A 17,715-nucleotide genomic window follows, 5' to 3' on the forward strand; every position below is an offset into this window, starting at 1 on the left:
TGAATTATCTAAATGTTAAAGCTTCAGATGGTAACATTATTCCGTCATATTTGCTGGAACTGTCACTATATTCTGAGATTAGTACATGAAATTTATGTAATTTAGCCTGTGATCGTATTTGCCAAAATCCACCACTCCTGGTGCTGTTCCACCAGTCAGGTACACACACACCGCTCCAATGTAAAAACTGCTGATGCCATTGTGGAGAACAAGTGTTTACCAGCGGAAACAAGTAGCCTAAGACAAAGACTGTTGCTGTTACAGTTAGCTAACTTTGCCCGTGTGTTTCATTGTGAGAGAGACATGAGATTGTTTTGGAGTCTCCGGTTGCTATGGCTACTTTGTGTGTGTGTGTGTGTGTGTGTGTGTGTGTGTGTGTGTGTGTGTGTGTGTGTGTGTGTGTGTGTGTGTGTGTGTGTGTGTGTGTGTGTGTGTGTGTGTGTGTGTGTGTGTGTGTGTGTGTGTGTGTATGTGGTGTGGGGAGGGGGGGGGGTTGACTTGGCAGCGGTTCATGGAGGGACCTGACGTGTATCGTCTTGAAATTTCCAACCAGGTCACGTACTTTACTTTCACTTTCGCCGACTTGCCAACTGTAGCTTTAAGATCTTTTTGAATGATCTAAATGTTCGTCATACCTAATAATAAAATGTATGCCTCTTTCATTAATACTATCCAAGGGGGAAATGTTAACCTCAGTTGAAATGTACCAAAGTACCAAAGTCAATAGATCTTGGGTGTCTGGAGTTTCTTTTCTGTCAGCTTTAGATGTGGCATTAGTTGAGAAAGTTACATCAAAAAGCTGCAAATAACATTTTCCTCCTCACATACAAAAGCTCAAAGGGAAGTCTAAATTATAGGCTACTTTTATTGTTACATTTTATGTTGTGATGCATGTATCTGTGGCTGAGGTGAAAAAACTGAAAAGACTCTTCCTTGCAGTCCTGTTAAACTCCGTCATGGCAGCAAGGTAGAAAATGTCAAACTCTTACTTTAAGTATAATACGAACAGTATTTGCCCTTCTGTGAAGGTTTGCTACTCACATAGGGAACTCCAAAGAGCCCAAACTCTAGCATGCCAGGGATGGCCCATTTTATGTCGTTCCAGTTGGCAGCATTGTCCCCCAGCCAGTGACCCGAATATTTTCCCACACCTGGGAAGGAGGAGCGGGTCAACATCAGGGTACGATTCGTTCCAAACACACGCTGCAGAGCTCTGTGGGGTGGAGAGGAAGGCATCGAGAGAGGACAGCAGGGAGAGAGGGAGAGAAAGAGGTCATTAAGATAAAAAGGACATAAAGGGACAGAAAGAGAGACACTCCAGCGACACAAGGGAGAAATGTATATCAAACACGCATATGCAGACACATACGTGCTCACGGAGTGGAACGAGGGAGAGTGACTTTATGGGGACAAAGCTGCAGCTACTGGTACTTTTCTTTCCCTACTGTACATTATTATTTTGTTTGATGAGGGAAATCGAAGTGGCATCGATTTTCATGACAATACAAATCCCTGATGATGTTTACAAAATGTGTCTCCTGCCAATAACACATTTTAATTAGTGGACGGAGGGAGAAAGGAGACAAAAGATGAGCTCGGTTTAATGCCAAAGGAGTGAGTCAGCAGGTCGACTTCAGAGAGATTGTATTACATGGGCTCCGGTGCGTGTGTGTGACCGACCTTGTCTATGCAAATATAATGTTTTTCTTTCTGCATACATTTTCTGCACAGTATATGTTGCCGTTGCGTGGATGACTCAGGTAATACTGTACCTTAAGGTAAGCACCATTAGTGAAACAGACTTCTTTATACTTTGTATGCCATTTCATCATACCATATGAACTTGGGGAAAAGGGAAACCCCAACGATGATAGAACTGAGTTAATCTCTTCATGCAATGCATGTGTGTATGTAGCTAAACATGACACCTTGTGCCTCCAAGTTTATCAGTGAGATGTTTTGTAGCTAAATGTCATGGCAACCTTTTTCTGCAAGAAAACATAAAAGACCGTGGGAACATTGAGTTATGCTGTTACAGTGAAAGAAGCTTGTTCCCTGCTGACACTGTTCTAGGCAATGTTAAAGCTATAGTCACTTATATATTCGATGTAAATCTGAAAGGTTGCAGTTGTATTTTATTCTTATGCAGTGATATTTTATATTTTATTGTGTGGTTTTTATCATTGTCATCTGGGGAGCATTTAAAAGCTCAGAGCAGTGAGGAATTTAAATTAAAATAGCTGCAATATGCCAGTAAGTTGGGAAAATGGGGAAATACTGACATAACCTATAGGTGCCCAGGTAGTCTTGGTTTGCATTCAGGGTGTGTATTGCTTCTTTTTTTTAAGTTTTATGGGGTGTTATTTGCTAACAGCCAAAACCCCATTAGTGCAGCTGTGCACTGCTTTCTAATTGATGCATTTTCCCATACCATCACCATTAGCGTGTATTAGAAACTTGGCAACTGATGCCAACTTCAGCCCCGTGTGAAATATCAAGCCGAGGCTTAGGAAACTAAATAAACTCTGATGCTGAGATGGATATGACTGCAGTTTATACCTCTGTGACATTTAAGTGCTTTGTATTGTGTGCAGCACACAAAAACAGTCAGACTGCACTGTTGGTGAACCTCCTTTGCTTACTCTTTTCAATTGTTTCCTGTCACAAACAGTTCTCTAAGTGGAAAAAATAAGAATTATTTATTAGCAGTGTTAGCGCTTCTTCATATTATGTTGTGTTAGCATCTTGATTGGATGTGGTTGGGGGTGTAGACTGAGTGATATGACATCACTGCCTGTTGCACATACTGCACACACACGTCTGTACAGTTGACAGTGATGCATCTGGACACGTGTGCTGCTCTCATGTCAAGAGTCGATGTCACACTGGATTTTTATTTTTGTTAGGTCAGTTTGTTATCAACGGTTGTTCTGTCTAGAGATTACGAAGTTTAGGCTACTCACCCACAGAAACCTGTTATTACCGGACTGGGCAGCAGCCGAGATAATTATTAGGTTACGTCATAGTTTCAATAATCATTATAAACGAGAGTGAGTATATATGGCGCTTTGTATCCATCACAGGCCAATCATGTTTTAGTCTGTCCTGAGCCCACAAAATAAAGTTTGTGAAGTGTAAAATGCGAAATGAATTGTAAAACCGATTCACCGGTCCATAAGGGCATATTGTTCCTGGCAGGGCGTACCAAACAGTTCAGTATTTTACCAAATACTGTTGCATCCCTACTTGCCACCTGTACGCACACTGCTCATGGTTATAGTGATAACAACCGATTGTTTGTAATCAAGCTGTTTAATCAACAGACCTCCATGATCCATGTGTTTGCCCAGATTGATTTTTCCCGTATGTTCTATACATAAATAAAGCATAAAGCAGGTTAAATATTAAAACAACTGCTTCATTGATTACCATGAGTCAAATTATTATATCCTCTGCTTGCTCTGATGTCCCTCTGTAGGTTTGTGTAAGTAATGGACCCTTAAACTGTTCCAGCGTCAGATCCGGATGAGGAATTCACTCTCTCACCCTCGGAGCGGGGCTCATTAAAACATGTTTCTGCACTTGTCACATAGGACTCAACTTGCAAATGGTCTGCAAGAGTCACAGGCTGTGATTTAGCAGAGGGCATAAGTCACCAAGGCGCTGCACCGAACTGACAGATTTTTTCTCTCATGCGCTTAAGCATGTCAGTTCCATAATTCTGCTCCAGGGCCACTTCTCAATAACCTCTGATACTACGACACTTGATTTGAAAGATTTTGTTTTGACATCACATGGTGAATTTTGAGTTTGCCAGTGACCTCATTGCTGTCAAAGGGGTGGCAGCAAGTTGGCTTCTCTACTGCAGCACAAGCTGGCCAAACCCCCCTCTGTCATCGATTGCACTCACTTTTCAGTAGCCAGGACCATAGAGTAGCCATACAGACTGTGGACATCATAGTGGTTCCCCCAGGCCTGCTTGGCATCCATACACAGAGTCTTACTGTACATCACCTCATCCAGGATCTCTGGGGGAGAGAAAAGAAGGAGGAGGTAAAGAGATGGGGTAAAGTGAGAGGGGGTACGGAGTGGAATACAAAGTATGGGGTGCATTGAGGAGGAGAGAGATAGAAGGGGTAAAAAAGAGGAAAAACGGGACAGAAGGAAAGAGAGACAATGATATATACTGCAATAGGAAGAGAGAACAATGAGGAAATGAGAGACAGACAGAGCAATGGAGGGAGAGGATGACTAAGGAGGAGTGCAATAAAAAGGTGGCACCAGGGGAGCATGCCTTTTCCAGTTATGATCATCCTGTCTGGGACACCGTTGGAATAAAAGACGTGGCAGAAGAGTCATTTTCAAAATTCTTCACCAGGGACCCACATTTTTAGATGAGTTTTCCTCTGGACCTGAACTTACTTTATTTTTTTTTTTATTTTTATTTAACCTTTATTTATTCAGGAATGATCCATTGAGATTAAAATCTCTTTTTCGAGGATGTCCTGAGGAAATACAGGTACAAGCAAACATATGTGATACTCACAAAAGTGTTTTGTTGAAATATTATTATTGTTTCATTTCATCTGAAGTCACTTCTTGGTTTATTACCACTGTTATCATTTTATTTTATTATTTTATCCTGCTAAGTAGAGTAAGAAAGAGAAACACACAATGACTTGAGGTTGCGGGAAATGGACACAGGGTGGCAGCACTTACCGGCGGCGTCACTGGGACTGTTTGCAGTGCATCGCGGAAGTGAAGCTCATAATCCGATGGACTTGGAGAATGAGCAGTAGCTGTCCTGTTTCTCTTATTGCTGTCCTGTGTTTCCAGGTTGGTTACTAACTTTTTCTCGGACTTCAGATGTTTATAAGATCATATGAATCCCCGGTGATGTGTGGTAAAGAAGCTAGAAGCTCGTTAAGTGTGTAAACAACGAAAGTGCCACGGTACGAGGCTGTTGTAATTGTTAGTGGCTAAAATGGCGTCCGTCGCCGTAGTCAAATGTTTACCTCTGTGTTTACTTTCTTTTGGCTCCTCGGCATTTGTGGGGTAATACTGTACGTGTGGAAATAAGTGTGTGTGTGGTACATCATTCTGAAACGGACATTTATGGGCTGTTATGTGTGAAAAGTATTATTATTATTGTGTATAGTGTTGAAGCTAATGCTAATGTGCAGGTTAAGACCAGCTACGGCTGCAGCCCTGGTTAAAGGTGCGCACGTAAAATGTAAACAATGATACAGTTCAAGAGTTTACGGGTTAAAACAGTAAGTTATGGGCCAGCCATGTTTATTATTTAGGTTTGTGTCCATATAGTGTACATGTGAGATAGTTAACCTGCAAGAGAGATTCATTCTGTTATATTAAGTGAACACTTACTTTTATGTACTTAATGTACAGTTATTACTCTTTCACTGAGAGATAAAGAGAATGTGTGTTTGAATGAGAAATGATAGATGATTGATAATAGAAAACATGATTAATGATAGACAGACAACATGATTACAAGGGAAAATGTTTATCTTTGGTTTAATATAAGTTTATTTCATAAGGAATATGTGAAGAAATATACATTTATGTGAATGTTATCTAAATATGGTTAATATACCAGTGCTTTAATGCAAACAAAAATAACAGAAATGATTCATGATTGCAGTTGAAAGTTTAACATGAATGTGAGAATAAATATAATCCGATGGACTTGGAGAATGAGCAGTAGCTGTCCTGTTTCTCTTATTGCTGTCCTGTGTTTCCAGTTTACAGCACTCCAGTCGGGATTATCTATATATCTGTCAGCGGCGGCCTAGCTGGGACCCGCTACAGATTCTTGGGGGCTCGTCCGGGATTCTTCGGTGCCATCTACTGGACCGGAAGCCGAGTGATGTCGATGACAACGCTGATCAGCAACTAGGAGAGAGGCCGCATCATCCAGCCGCCGACCAACAGCCCTATCCAGCCGTGGGGACTGCGACCGTGGACGAGCGGAGGTCTGTGATCCAGAGCCAACGGTGCCATCATCAGACGGTGTTGCCAGCCGTGAGGGGAACGAGAAGTCATCATGTCGGATGGTGGGAGGAGAAGCCTGGTGTGGGACATCAGGCAGAGCTTACTCACCTTGTCAGTTGAAGAGCTTCTTCGGGTCGCCGGAGCGGTGGACCCATCGTTGGATGTGCACCAGACAGAGCTTAAGGAGGGAGATCAGGAGGTGTATTACGACCACATTCACTCGTTCATGTATAGCAAGCAGTTACTTGAAACAGAAGATCAGGGAATGGTCCAGTTGCTCATGTTAAAAGACATTATTGATGATATAGTGAAAAGTCGTGACAATGATATGCCACTGCTAAATGTAAAGAATGATTCTGAGGTAGATGCTGTGCCAAGTGGTGAAAAGTTTGTTGACCTTGTTGGTTTGTCTGATGGTTCTGTCATTATCCAAACACCTGCCAAAATCACCACTGACACTCACATTCAGAGTCACCACACACCCATTTCAGTCAGTACTGCATCATCTAGTGATACTGCTGCACCAGATTTAGGCTCAGTTAAAGCTACAGTGTTAAATGCACCTGACACAGCGAACTCTGATTTGCTTAAAGTGCTCGCTAGCTATGAAGAGCTGAGCAAGAAACTCATACAGTGCATACCAGCACATGCTACACTGCCACAGACACATCTGCCCTTGCCCTCTGTCCTGTCCAGGCAGCCCAACAGCAATCCACCGGTTGAACCTGCCTCCCAGTCAGCTCGCGAGGGGATGGTGTCCTCGAGGGAACTCAGTTACCTACCCAGGAGAGAGTTCAAGGTCCAAGGCGGTCAGGTTGGTGATCAATCCTCTGACATCACCTACAATAATGTCTGCAAGCAGATTGATGATGGAATCAGGGAGGGATTTTCCGATTCAGAGATTGTTCGTGGTGTGCTCAAAATCATAAAACCAGGCATATTCAAGGAGATGTTGATAAATAAAGACGACATAACGGTGGCTGAACTCAGGGCGTTTCTCCAAACTCACCTAAGAGAAAAGAACAGCACAGAGTTATTCCAAGAGTTGATGTGCACGAAACAAGAGGAGAACGAGACACCACAACAATTCCTCTACCGGGTGATGGGTTTAAAACAGCGCATCCTATTCACATCAAAACTGGCTGACACTGACATTAAATACTCTGCTGCTACAGTACAAGATGTTTTTCTGCATACAGTATACCAAGGCTTTGGACACAAACACACTGACATACGCAGAGAACTCAAACCTTTGTTGTCAAGCAGCGGCGTCACCGATGAGATGATCCTTCGTCATGTGATGAAAATCACCAGTGAAGAAAATGAGAGGATGAAAAGACTTGGCTCTTCCCGCAGACAGACGGTAACAAACACACACAGTGCACAACTTGAACCTGATGGAGTAAAGAGACCTAACCCAAAGTCAGAGAGTGTAGAGACCAAATCAACCCAAGCAAAACCAGATCCCCTGAGAGACCTCACGACCAAAGTAGAGGAGCTCACCAGACTTGTTGTGACCATGCAAAAACAAAATGAACAACAGCTAACAAACAATGGGCGTCAGTACAACCAGAATAGGACACAATCGAAACGTGGAAAATCCTATGGCTGTCCAAGCTGTGTGGAACAAGACAGACAAGATTGTAAACATTGTTTCATATGTGGGGATGATGGACACCGTGCAGCCGGCTGTCTGAAGCGGCCAAAGAGGCAGGGAAACTTCAACCGGCCACTGGAGGGGGACATCTAGTGACCGAGGCTGAAAGTAAGTCCCAACAGGTAAACAAGGCCAAAAGTGACAAGACAAGCCTCTCCTCACCCCCGACCCCAGTAATGATAAGCACACAAAGTCACTGCACACAAGTAGCACAGCCCCCTCCTCAACTACCACGTGTAGCTAAAGCCAGAGCTGTTGCTAGCTTCATTGGTAAAAAGGCCCTAGTTCAGAGCTATCTAAATGGCTTACCTGTCACCTCACTGCTCGACTCCGGGTCACAAGTCAGTATAATCAGTCGTGCCTGGAAAGAGGAATACTTACCTGACCTCAGCACTCACTCAGTTTCCGAGATCTTAGGGGAGGAGGAACTGAGAGTCACTGCAGCAAATGGTGGTCTTGTTCCATATGATGGGTGGGTTAATATTACAGTGAACTTACCAGGGAATTTGGACCCCAATCTGTCCATTAGTGTCCCATTTCTCATCAGTAGCTACCCCATGGACAGACCATTGATAGGCTTTAATGTTTTGGAAGTGTTAATTTGTGGCCAACCAGAGAAGCTAATGCCAGTACTTGTTAGCCTTCTTAGCAATGCCATATCTGTCCCCAGCGAAACAGCTGAAGCTCTTGTCAACTTTATTCAGACATCAAAGTTAGTAATGCAGCAGGGGCGTGTGAGAACAGGGGCCAAAGACATCGTACTCCCAGCTGGTCAAGTGTCATGGGTGAAGTGTCGGGTCCCTTCAAACATGGACGCCTCTACCCGATTAGTGTTGTTTGAAGCAGATGAAGACTGTCTGTCGTCTGGACAGTGGGATGTAGGGCCAGGTTTGTTACAAATCCAGAACCCAAACAAACCCTATGTCACCATTCCAATTGGCAACAACACCAATCATGACATCACAATACCACGTAAAACAGCGCTAGGGATCCTGCAGCATGTGGAAAATGTTGTGGAGGCAGATATCCTGGACAAATCACCGCCTGCAGCGATTGTCAGTGAGGTCACCACCACTCATGTCAGCAGTTCAGACTCACCCCTGTGGCACCCATCTGTAAACCTCGACCACCTGGAGGAAGAACAGCAGGAGGCTGCTAGGAGGATGCTGTATGAGGAGTCGAACGCTTTTGCAAGAGATGGGGATGACATCGGCTGTATCCCAAATCTGCAGATGGTGATCAACCTGAAAGACGACGTCCCTGTACAGAGAACGTACACATCCATTCCCAAACCACTGTTTAAAGAGGTAAAAGAGTACATTCAAGATCTTATTGTAAAGGGATGGATAGTGAAATCTAAGTCTTCCTACTCTGCTCCAGTGGTGTGTGTGAGGAAGAAGGACGGCACTCTACGTCTCTGTATAGACTATCGCCTCCTAAACCAAAAAACAGTACCTGACAGGCATCCACTGCCGCGAATACAGGATTTGACAGACACGCTGGGTGGATATTCAGTGTTCAGCATACTTGACCAAGGTAAAGCTTACCACCAGGGGTTTGTAGCAGAAGGGTCACGCCATCTCACCGCCTTCATCACACCCTGGGGGCTTTACGAATGGACAAGAATCCCATTCGGACTTTCTAATGCACCTGCGGCTTTCCAGAGGAGCATGGAGGAGATGTTGGGCTCCCTGCGAGACGAGTGTTGCATCCCGTACTTGGACGACCTACTCTGCTACTCCAGATCCTTCAGTGACCACGTGGAGGTGATTCGCAGGGTCCTTGTAGCACTGCAGCACCATGGGGTGAAGTTACGAGCAGAGAAGTGCGAGATGTTCCAGAAGGAGGTCCGCTATGTTGGACGCTTGGTGTCGGCCGAAGGAGTTCGAGTTGACCCCAAAGACATCGACGCGGTGCTGGCTTTAAAAAACAAACCGCCCCAAACAGTTGGTGAACTCCGACAGGTCCTCGGTTTCCTGAGCTATTATCGCTCCTATGTACAGGATTTCGCAAAAATAGCGAAACCGCTGTATGAGTTGCTCCAAGTTAAGTCCTCCATGCCCCAACTCCTTCCACGTCACTCCAAGTCCAAGGGTCCCCAACTCCCGTCCAAAACACCCATTGAGTGGAAGGCTGAACACCAAAGCACTCTGGAAAGGCTAATCAGTATGCTGACCAACCCCCCGGTCCTCGCGTACCCCAACTTCGAGGAACCGTTCGTCCTGCACACCGATGCCTCGGAGAAAGGGCTCGGCGCAATCCTCTATCAGCAGCACGGTGGGAAAATGCGAGTGATCGCATATGGATCAAGAACTCTGACACCAGCGGAAAGGAACTACAGGCTCCACAGCGGAAAACTCGAGTTCCTGGCTCTGAAGTGGGCAGTGTGCGAGAAATTCAGAGATTATCTCTTCTACGCTCCACATTTTACCATCTACACTGATAATAACCCACTTACCTACGTCATGAGCACTGCAAAACTCAATGCGGTTGGACATCGCTGGGTTGGAGAATTGTCAGAGTTCCGCTTCAACATAAAATACAGACCTGGAAAAAACAATATCGACGCCGATACACTCTCACGCATCCCACTCGATATTGACAACTATGTCGCAACATGCACTGAGGAGCTGTCTCAGGACGTGCTGCATGCAACCTGGGAAGGAGGCAGAGCAGCTCAGAAGAAGGATGTAGCATGGCTAGCTGCACTTTACACCTCCTCTGCTGATGTAATGCCACAGCCTCATCCACTTTTGCCTGAAATAAGCCTTGAAGAGCTAGCAAAAACCCAACGGGATGACCCTGAGATAGGGGAAATAATGAAACTGAAAGAAACCAAGAACGTTCTCACTAATGAGGTCAGAAGGTCAGTGGGCGGGCTCACTCGAAAGCTCCTTCATGAGTGGAGTCAACTACATGTGGAGAATGGAGTCCTGTACCGCCGGACATCAGAAAGAAAACAGTTAGTCCTACCTGTCAAGTACCGGTCAGTTGCCCTGAAACATCTCCATGACAACATGGGACACGTTGGGACAGAACGTGTGCTCCACCTCGCCAGAGAACGTTTCTATTGGCCGTACATGAAGAAATGTATAGAGGATTATGTCACAAGAAAATGCAGCTGCATAAAACAAAAAAAACCCACTACACATGTTCGTGCACCAATGGGTGGCCTGACCTCTTCTTCCCCTCTTGATCTGGTTTGCATAGACTATTTACACCTGGAGAAGAGCAAAGGAGGCTTTGAGTACATTTTGGTAGTAATTGACCATTTTACCAGATTTGCTCAGGCTTACCCAACCAAAAACAAATCAGGACAAACTGCAGCTGAACGAATATACAACGACTACATACCTCGTCTTGGCTATCCAAATCGTCTCCACCATGATCAAGGACGCGAGTTCGAAAACGACCTTTTCCGCACCCTTGGACGGCTGTCAGGTGTCGGACACTCACGGACATCTCCGTACCATCCTCAGTGCAACCCAGCTGAGCGGTTCAACCGCACATTACTTCAAATGTTACGGACACTGACAGACAGAGAAAAGGAGAGATGGAAGGAACATTTACCACAAATGATACATGCATACAACTGCACTCGTCACGAGTCCACTGGGTACTCACCCCATTACCTGCTCTATGGACAACACCCTCGTCTCCCTGTGGATCTTTTGTTCGGATTATTGGAAAGCACCGGATCAGTGTCACACAGAGGATATGCAGAGAAATGGTCAAAGAGGATGACAGAAGCGTACAAGATAGCAAATAAAGCCAGCTTGTCATCAAGTGCAAAGAACAAGTCCTACTATGACCAAAAAGCGAGGGGAGTGGTCCTCAAATCAGGAGATCGAGTGCTGGTTCGGAACATGGGTGAGCGAGGTGGACCCGGTAAACTTCGTTCCTACTGGGAGAAGAAGATTTATGTGGTGAAGGAGCAAATCTCCGATAATCCTGTATATGTCATTCATCCTGAAGGAGACCCAAGTGCGAGAAACAGAACCATACACAGAAACTTGCTACTTTTAGTCAATAACTTACCTGTCGAAGGCCCAGCGCGGTCAGCTGATCCGGCCTTAACACGCCCTCGGAGACAAAAGCAACCTCAGAAGAGGACAAGCCCTACCGACGACGATGTGATGTCAGACACTGATGATGAGGATGAGGGGACGGGAGGTTATTGGTTGAGAACACCTGTCGTCAGGATGGAAAGTGATCAATCTGGACCTGGCAGATCAACAGCCTCAGGAGGAGGGCAAATGTCGGTATCACAGCCATTTCCTCCTGCAGCAGTTCCTGTTCAGACCCTGAGGAAACCATCCATGACCCACAAGGAACATTCAAATGCAGTACCAAGGAGAGAAACTGAACCTGTGGATGCATACTTACCGGATGAGACAAACCTACCTGAAAGAGTCAATACACACACGGATGAGACAAACCTACCTGAAAGAGACGATACACACACGGATGAGACAAACCTACCTGAAAGAGTCAATACACACACGGATGAGACAAACCTACCTGAAAGAGACTATCAACACGTAGATGAGACAAACTTACCTGGAAGAGAGCACAAACAAACCCCTGTAAAAGAAAGAGAAGCAGAATTAGTGGCTGATGAATCACAGACAAATGGACAACATGATGTCGTGCACCTACCTCAGCCTGAAGAGGATGAGCAAAATGACCATGCTGAACAAATACAGGTGGAAAGAGCGGATTCTCCCTTTATAAGGACTTTGCCTGGAGAAGATGAACACAGAGAGGTGAGGAGGTCAGCCAGGGAGAGGAGACCAAGACCAACTTTCACTTATGAGTCACTGGGCCAACCTTCAATACAAACCCATGTAGATTCTATCTCCTCACAGATAGCCCCCCTACCTTTCATGCCACACATGACCAGACAGTTCATCTCACCTGTTCCTTACACGCCACAAATGTACATGCCTTATACATACTACATACCATTCAACACACAAGTTTATTAAAGGAAGAAAAAAGAGAGAATTTTTTTTTTGGGTTGTAGCAAATGTCGGGAGCCATTTTTGTTTGTCAGGGTGGATGTGATACTCACAAAAGTGTTTTGTTGAAATATTATTATTGTTTCATTTCATCTGAAGTCACTTCTTGGTTTATTACCACTGTTATCATTTTATTTTATTATTTTATCCTGCTAAGTAGAGTAAGAAAGAGAAACACACAATGACTTGAGGTTGCGGGAAATGGACACAGGGTGGCAGCACTTACCGGCGGCGTCACTGGGACTGTTTGCAGTGCATCGCGGAAGTGAAGCTCATAATCCGATGGACTTGGAGAATGAGCAGTAGCTGTCCTGTTTCTCTTATTGCTGTCCTGTGTTTCCAGGTTGGTTACTAACTTTTTCTCGGACTTCAGATGTTTATAAGATCATATGAATCCCCGGTGATGTGTGGTAAAGAAGCTAGAAGCTCGTTAAGTGTGTAAACAACGAAAGTGCCACGGTACGAGGCTGTTGTAATTGTTAGTGGCTAAAATGGCGTCCGTCGCCGTAGTCAAATGTTTACCTCTGTGTTTACTTTCTTTTGGCTCCTCGGCATTTGTGGGGTAATACTGTACGTGTGGAAATAAGTGTGTGTGTGGTACATCATTCTGAAACGGACATTTATGGGCTGTTATGTGTGAAAAGTATTATTATTATTGTGTATAGTGTTGAAGCTAATGCTAATGTGCAGGTTAAGACCAGCTACGGCTGCAGCCCTGGTTAAAGGTGCGCACGTAAAATGTAAACAATGATACAGTTCAAGAGTTTACGGGTTAAAACAGTAAGTTATGGGCCAGCCATGTTTATTATTTAGGTTTGTGTCCATATAGTGTACATGTGAGATAGTTAACCTGCAAGAGAGATTCATTCTGTTATATTAAGTGAACACTTACTTTTATGTACTTAATGTACAGTTATTACTCTTTCACTGAGAGATAAAGAGAATGTGTGTTTGAATGAGAAATGATAGATGATTGATAATAGAAAACATGATTAATGATAGACAGACAACATGATTACAAGGGAAAATGTTTATCTTTGGTTTAATATAAGTTTATTTCATAAGGAATATGTGAAGAAATATACATTTATGTGAATGTTATCTAAATATGGTTAATATACCAGTGCTTTAATGCAAACAAAAATAACAGAAATGATTCATGATTGCAGTTGAAAGTTTAACATGAATGTGAGAATAAATATAATCCGATGGACTTGGAGAATGAGCAGTAGCTGTCCTGTTTCTCTTATTGCTGTCCTGTGTTTCCAGTTTACAGCACTCCAGTCGGGATTATCTATATATCTGTCAGCGGCGGCCTAGCTGGGACCCGCTACACATACACAACAAGATCAAGGTAACAAGAGACATCAGACATCAAAAACAAGCAGCACAATTACAGAATTAAGTTAATTGTCACAGGTGCAGCTGGTGACTAAAAGTTCTGAGATTGAGCATTTGAAGCAAGAAAGAGGGATGAGAGAGCCCAATCTCAGCCTGGTTTGTAGGTCATTCCACGACCATGGCCCAAAATGGGAGAGGGTCTTCATCCCTAACTCGGTCCTCATATGGGGGACCTTAAATCGCAGCCAACTGTTGGCTCTAAGATTGTGTGTCAACTGGACAGCAATAAACTTAGAGCAGATGTAATGCGGCAGCTTGCCTAAAATAGCTTTGTAAATTAAGGTGTACCAGTGCAATATCCTTCGAGTATTAAGGGAAGAAAATCCTGTAAGTGTGTATAAAGTGCAATGGTGGGTTCTGAAGGCTGAGCCTGTTATGTATCTCAGAGCAGCATGGTAAATGGGATCCAGTTTTGCTAGGGTGGTCGGACAAGCAATCCTATAGATAGTATCGCCATAATCAAGCTGTGATAAAAATAAGCTATTAACTAGACGCTTGCGGGCAGTGACAGAAAAGCAAGATTTAAATCTGTACAGAAAACTCACAATAAATTTCAGTTTTTTTGACAAGTAGGAGATATGATGCTTGAAATTTAAGTCCTTGTCTAGCCAGATGCCAAGATATTTATATGTGTCAACTACCTCTATGATGGTACCATCCAGTGCCATAAATGGGGGCAGGGTGACTGTGGAGTTGTGATGGAAGAACATAATTTTGGTTTTACTGGCATTGAGGACTAACTTCGCATGATAGAGAGAATGCTGCAAGGAATTAAAATCAGCTTGCAGGTTGGCAAATGCTGCTTCTAAAGAGGAGGCAGAGGTGTAAAGAACAGTGTCATCAGCATACATATGATAAGAAGAGAATTTCAACTGATCGCAGATATTGTTAATATAAAGTAAAAAGAGTAATGGCCCTAAAACTGACCCTTGCGGGACCCCCTTATCCAGAGTGACGGGGTCGGATATTACTGTACCAAGACGGACAGACTGGACACGTTCTGTTAGGTAGCTTTTAAACCACATTACCATGTTATTACTAAATCCGATATTTTGGATAATTTTCAGAAGATAACCGTGATCAACAGTATCAAAAGCCTTTCTAAGATCGATAAACAAGGCTAAGCAGACTTTCTTGCTATCAAGGGCTGATTGTACTTCATCCAGGACTTTAAGAGTGGCAGTGATTGTACTATGTCCTGGTCTGAACCCAGACTGTGAAGGGTTGAGTATGTTATTGGACTCCAGTAGCTGATGGAGTTGGGTGGACACCAAGGACTCGAATAATTTTGCAAGGGTTGAGAGATTAGAAATGGGTCTATAATTATTTAAATCTGAGGAATCACCTGATTTCAGCAAGGGCATGACAAAAGCTTGCTTCCATAAAACTGGAAATGCCTGCGTGGAGATGGATAAATTAAAAATATAAGTTACAGTTTTTGCTATGATTGGGGCTGCTGATTTGAGAAGAGATGGATCAAGACCATCTGGCCCTGCAGATTTCTTAAGATCTAACGTTTGTAAAGCGTGCAGGACTTCAGATGCTGAGAAAGGGGTAAGGTGAAAGCCAGAGTTTGAGACGGGCACATCCACTGATTCTACAGATTCAGAAGGAGCAAATGCACTATGAATAAACTGAGAAGAATCAAAGATATGGCCAGCATTTTTGAAGTGATCATTAAATAGATTGGACATTTCATTTTTATCGCTAGTGAAAGTATTGTTTAGCTTTAATTTTTGTGGGAAGCTAGCTGCTGTCTTATTTTGTAGCCCCTTGATGGTTTTCCAAAACTTAGAATGGTCGTTTAAGGTGTCTGTGGTTAAAGACAGGTAATAGCTGGCTTTACATCTTCTAATAAGGGCAGTGCATTTATTTCTAATTTCACGAAATCGTTGCCAATCTTGTATAGAGTTGTTCTTTCTAGCTAGGGACCATTGCTTATCTCGCTCAAGGAGCAGTTCTGCCAACTCTCTGGTGAACCAAGGATTATGCCTATCTTTTATTCTATGTTTTTTGAGAGGGGCATGTTTGTTAATAACTGAGATGAAATTATGGTGGAAAAAGGTCACAGCATCGTCAACTGAAGGAATTAATAATAACTGTTGCCAGTTCACCAAGGCTAAATCGTGGAGGAAAGCTTGCTCAGAGAAGTGCTTAAAAGAGCGCTTGATGATGATTTTACTCTTTGTTTTTGGTAATTTGGTATTTCTAACACATGCAATGCAGCAGTGATCGCTGATGTCATTTGGAAAAACACCTTTAGACATATATTTATGGGGCACATTAGTCAGAATGATATCAATAAGAGTGCCTTTATCGGGATTAACTGGGTTAATTCTAGTGGGAGTGTCAATAAGCTGAGTGAGATTTAGTGAGTCACAGGACTGCTTTAAATTTGAGGATTTCTCACTCAGCCAGTCTAAATTCAAATCACCCATTAGGATCAACTCATGGGACAAATATTTGGAAAGGAGATCAGATAGGTTGGAGATACAATCAGTGGACGCTGAGGGTGGTCGGTAACAACCAATTACAGTGATAGGTGATTTAGCCACTAATATTTCTACTGCCAGAAATTCAAACTGTCTAGGGATCGATATGGAATGTAGCAAAGATCCCTGTAAATGCTCAGAAACATACATGAGAACACCACCAGCCCTGCCTTTTCGGTCAGTTCGGAAAATATTGTAACCGGTGATATAAATAACATTGTCAGGAACAGCTGGTTTAAGCCAGGATTCAGAGACAATTACTATATCAGGTTTGGCAGTCAAAAACCAAATTTTGAATATATCCATTTTAGGAACAAGGCTCCTGGCATTAAAGTGTAAGAAACCAAGTCCATGTCTATTTCTAAAATCTTCAGGAGTAGAAAGATGCTGTAGATTGTTGACCATAGGAGGCTCAGGGACTGAGTTGCTATCTAATGGCTCAGCAAAGCTGGGAACTGGAGGGATGGTAGTTGATGGGTGAGTTATAATACAGGAAGAAGAACTGATTGGAATTAAGTTAAATGAATTACTATAATTAGCAAACAGAACGTGTGATCGATATGGTCTAGTTGTCACCCTCACTGGGATGTTCTTGGGTGTAATGAGGCTATTGCACAGGTAGGGGGAGCTAGACTGGGTTACAGCTAGTGGGAGTGCACTGTAACTATCGCGCCGGTAGGGGGAGCTACACGGGGTTACAGCTAGTCAAGGGTCACTGTGGTGACCCTTGAATAGCTCATAGGTTATGAGCTATTCTGGCTAATTTATCAACTTGTGCTCAGCATTTGGGCTACACGCTGCAAACCTGTGACACCCTCTATGTCTTTGTATTGCAGTAACCTTGAAGTCCTATGTTGAGACTCTTAGGAACAGTAGATTTATGGCAATTTTGTACACAAGGACAAACTGACAACGCTACAACAATACTCAAACATGTATCTAAAGGAACATACCTATTGAAGAAGACCGTATAGAGCAGGGGTGTCAAACATGCGGCCCGTGGGCCAAAACCGGCCCGCCAGAGGGTCCAATCCGGCCCGCGGGATGAATTTACAAAGTGTGAAAGACAGAAGAGGCATAATATCGTCGAAACTGCACGTGTTTTTCTCAGGAAATTTGTTTGTTCATGTTT

General features: G+C 43.6%; 1 protein-coding gene across 1 annotated transcript in view; it reads right to left on the reverse strand.

The window, feature by feature from the left end:
* Nucleotides 1–17,715, reverse strand: part of si (sucrase-isomaltase) — a 79,249-nt gene that overhangs the window by 43,067 nt on the left and 18,467 nt on the right. The window contains exons 15-16 of the mRNA XM_083984672.1: nucleotides 3,911–4,028; nucleotides 1,042–1,213 (exon numbers count right to left, since the gene is read on the reverse strand). Of these exons, the coding sequence (XP_083840798.1) occupies nucleotides 1,042–1,213; nucleotides 3,911–4,028 (290 nt within the window). The remainder of the gene's footprint in view (nucleotides 1–1,041; nucleotides 1,214–3,910; nucleotides 4,029–17,715) is intronic.

Source organism: Trachurus trachurus (assembly GCF_905171665.1).
Source record: "Trachurus trachurus genome assembly, chromosome: 13".
NCBI lineage: Eukaryota > Metazoa > Chordata > Actinopteri > Carangiformes > Carangidae > Trachurus > Trachurus trachurus.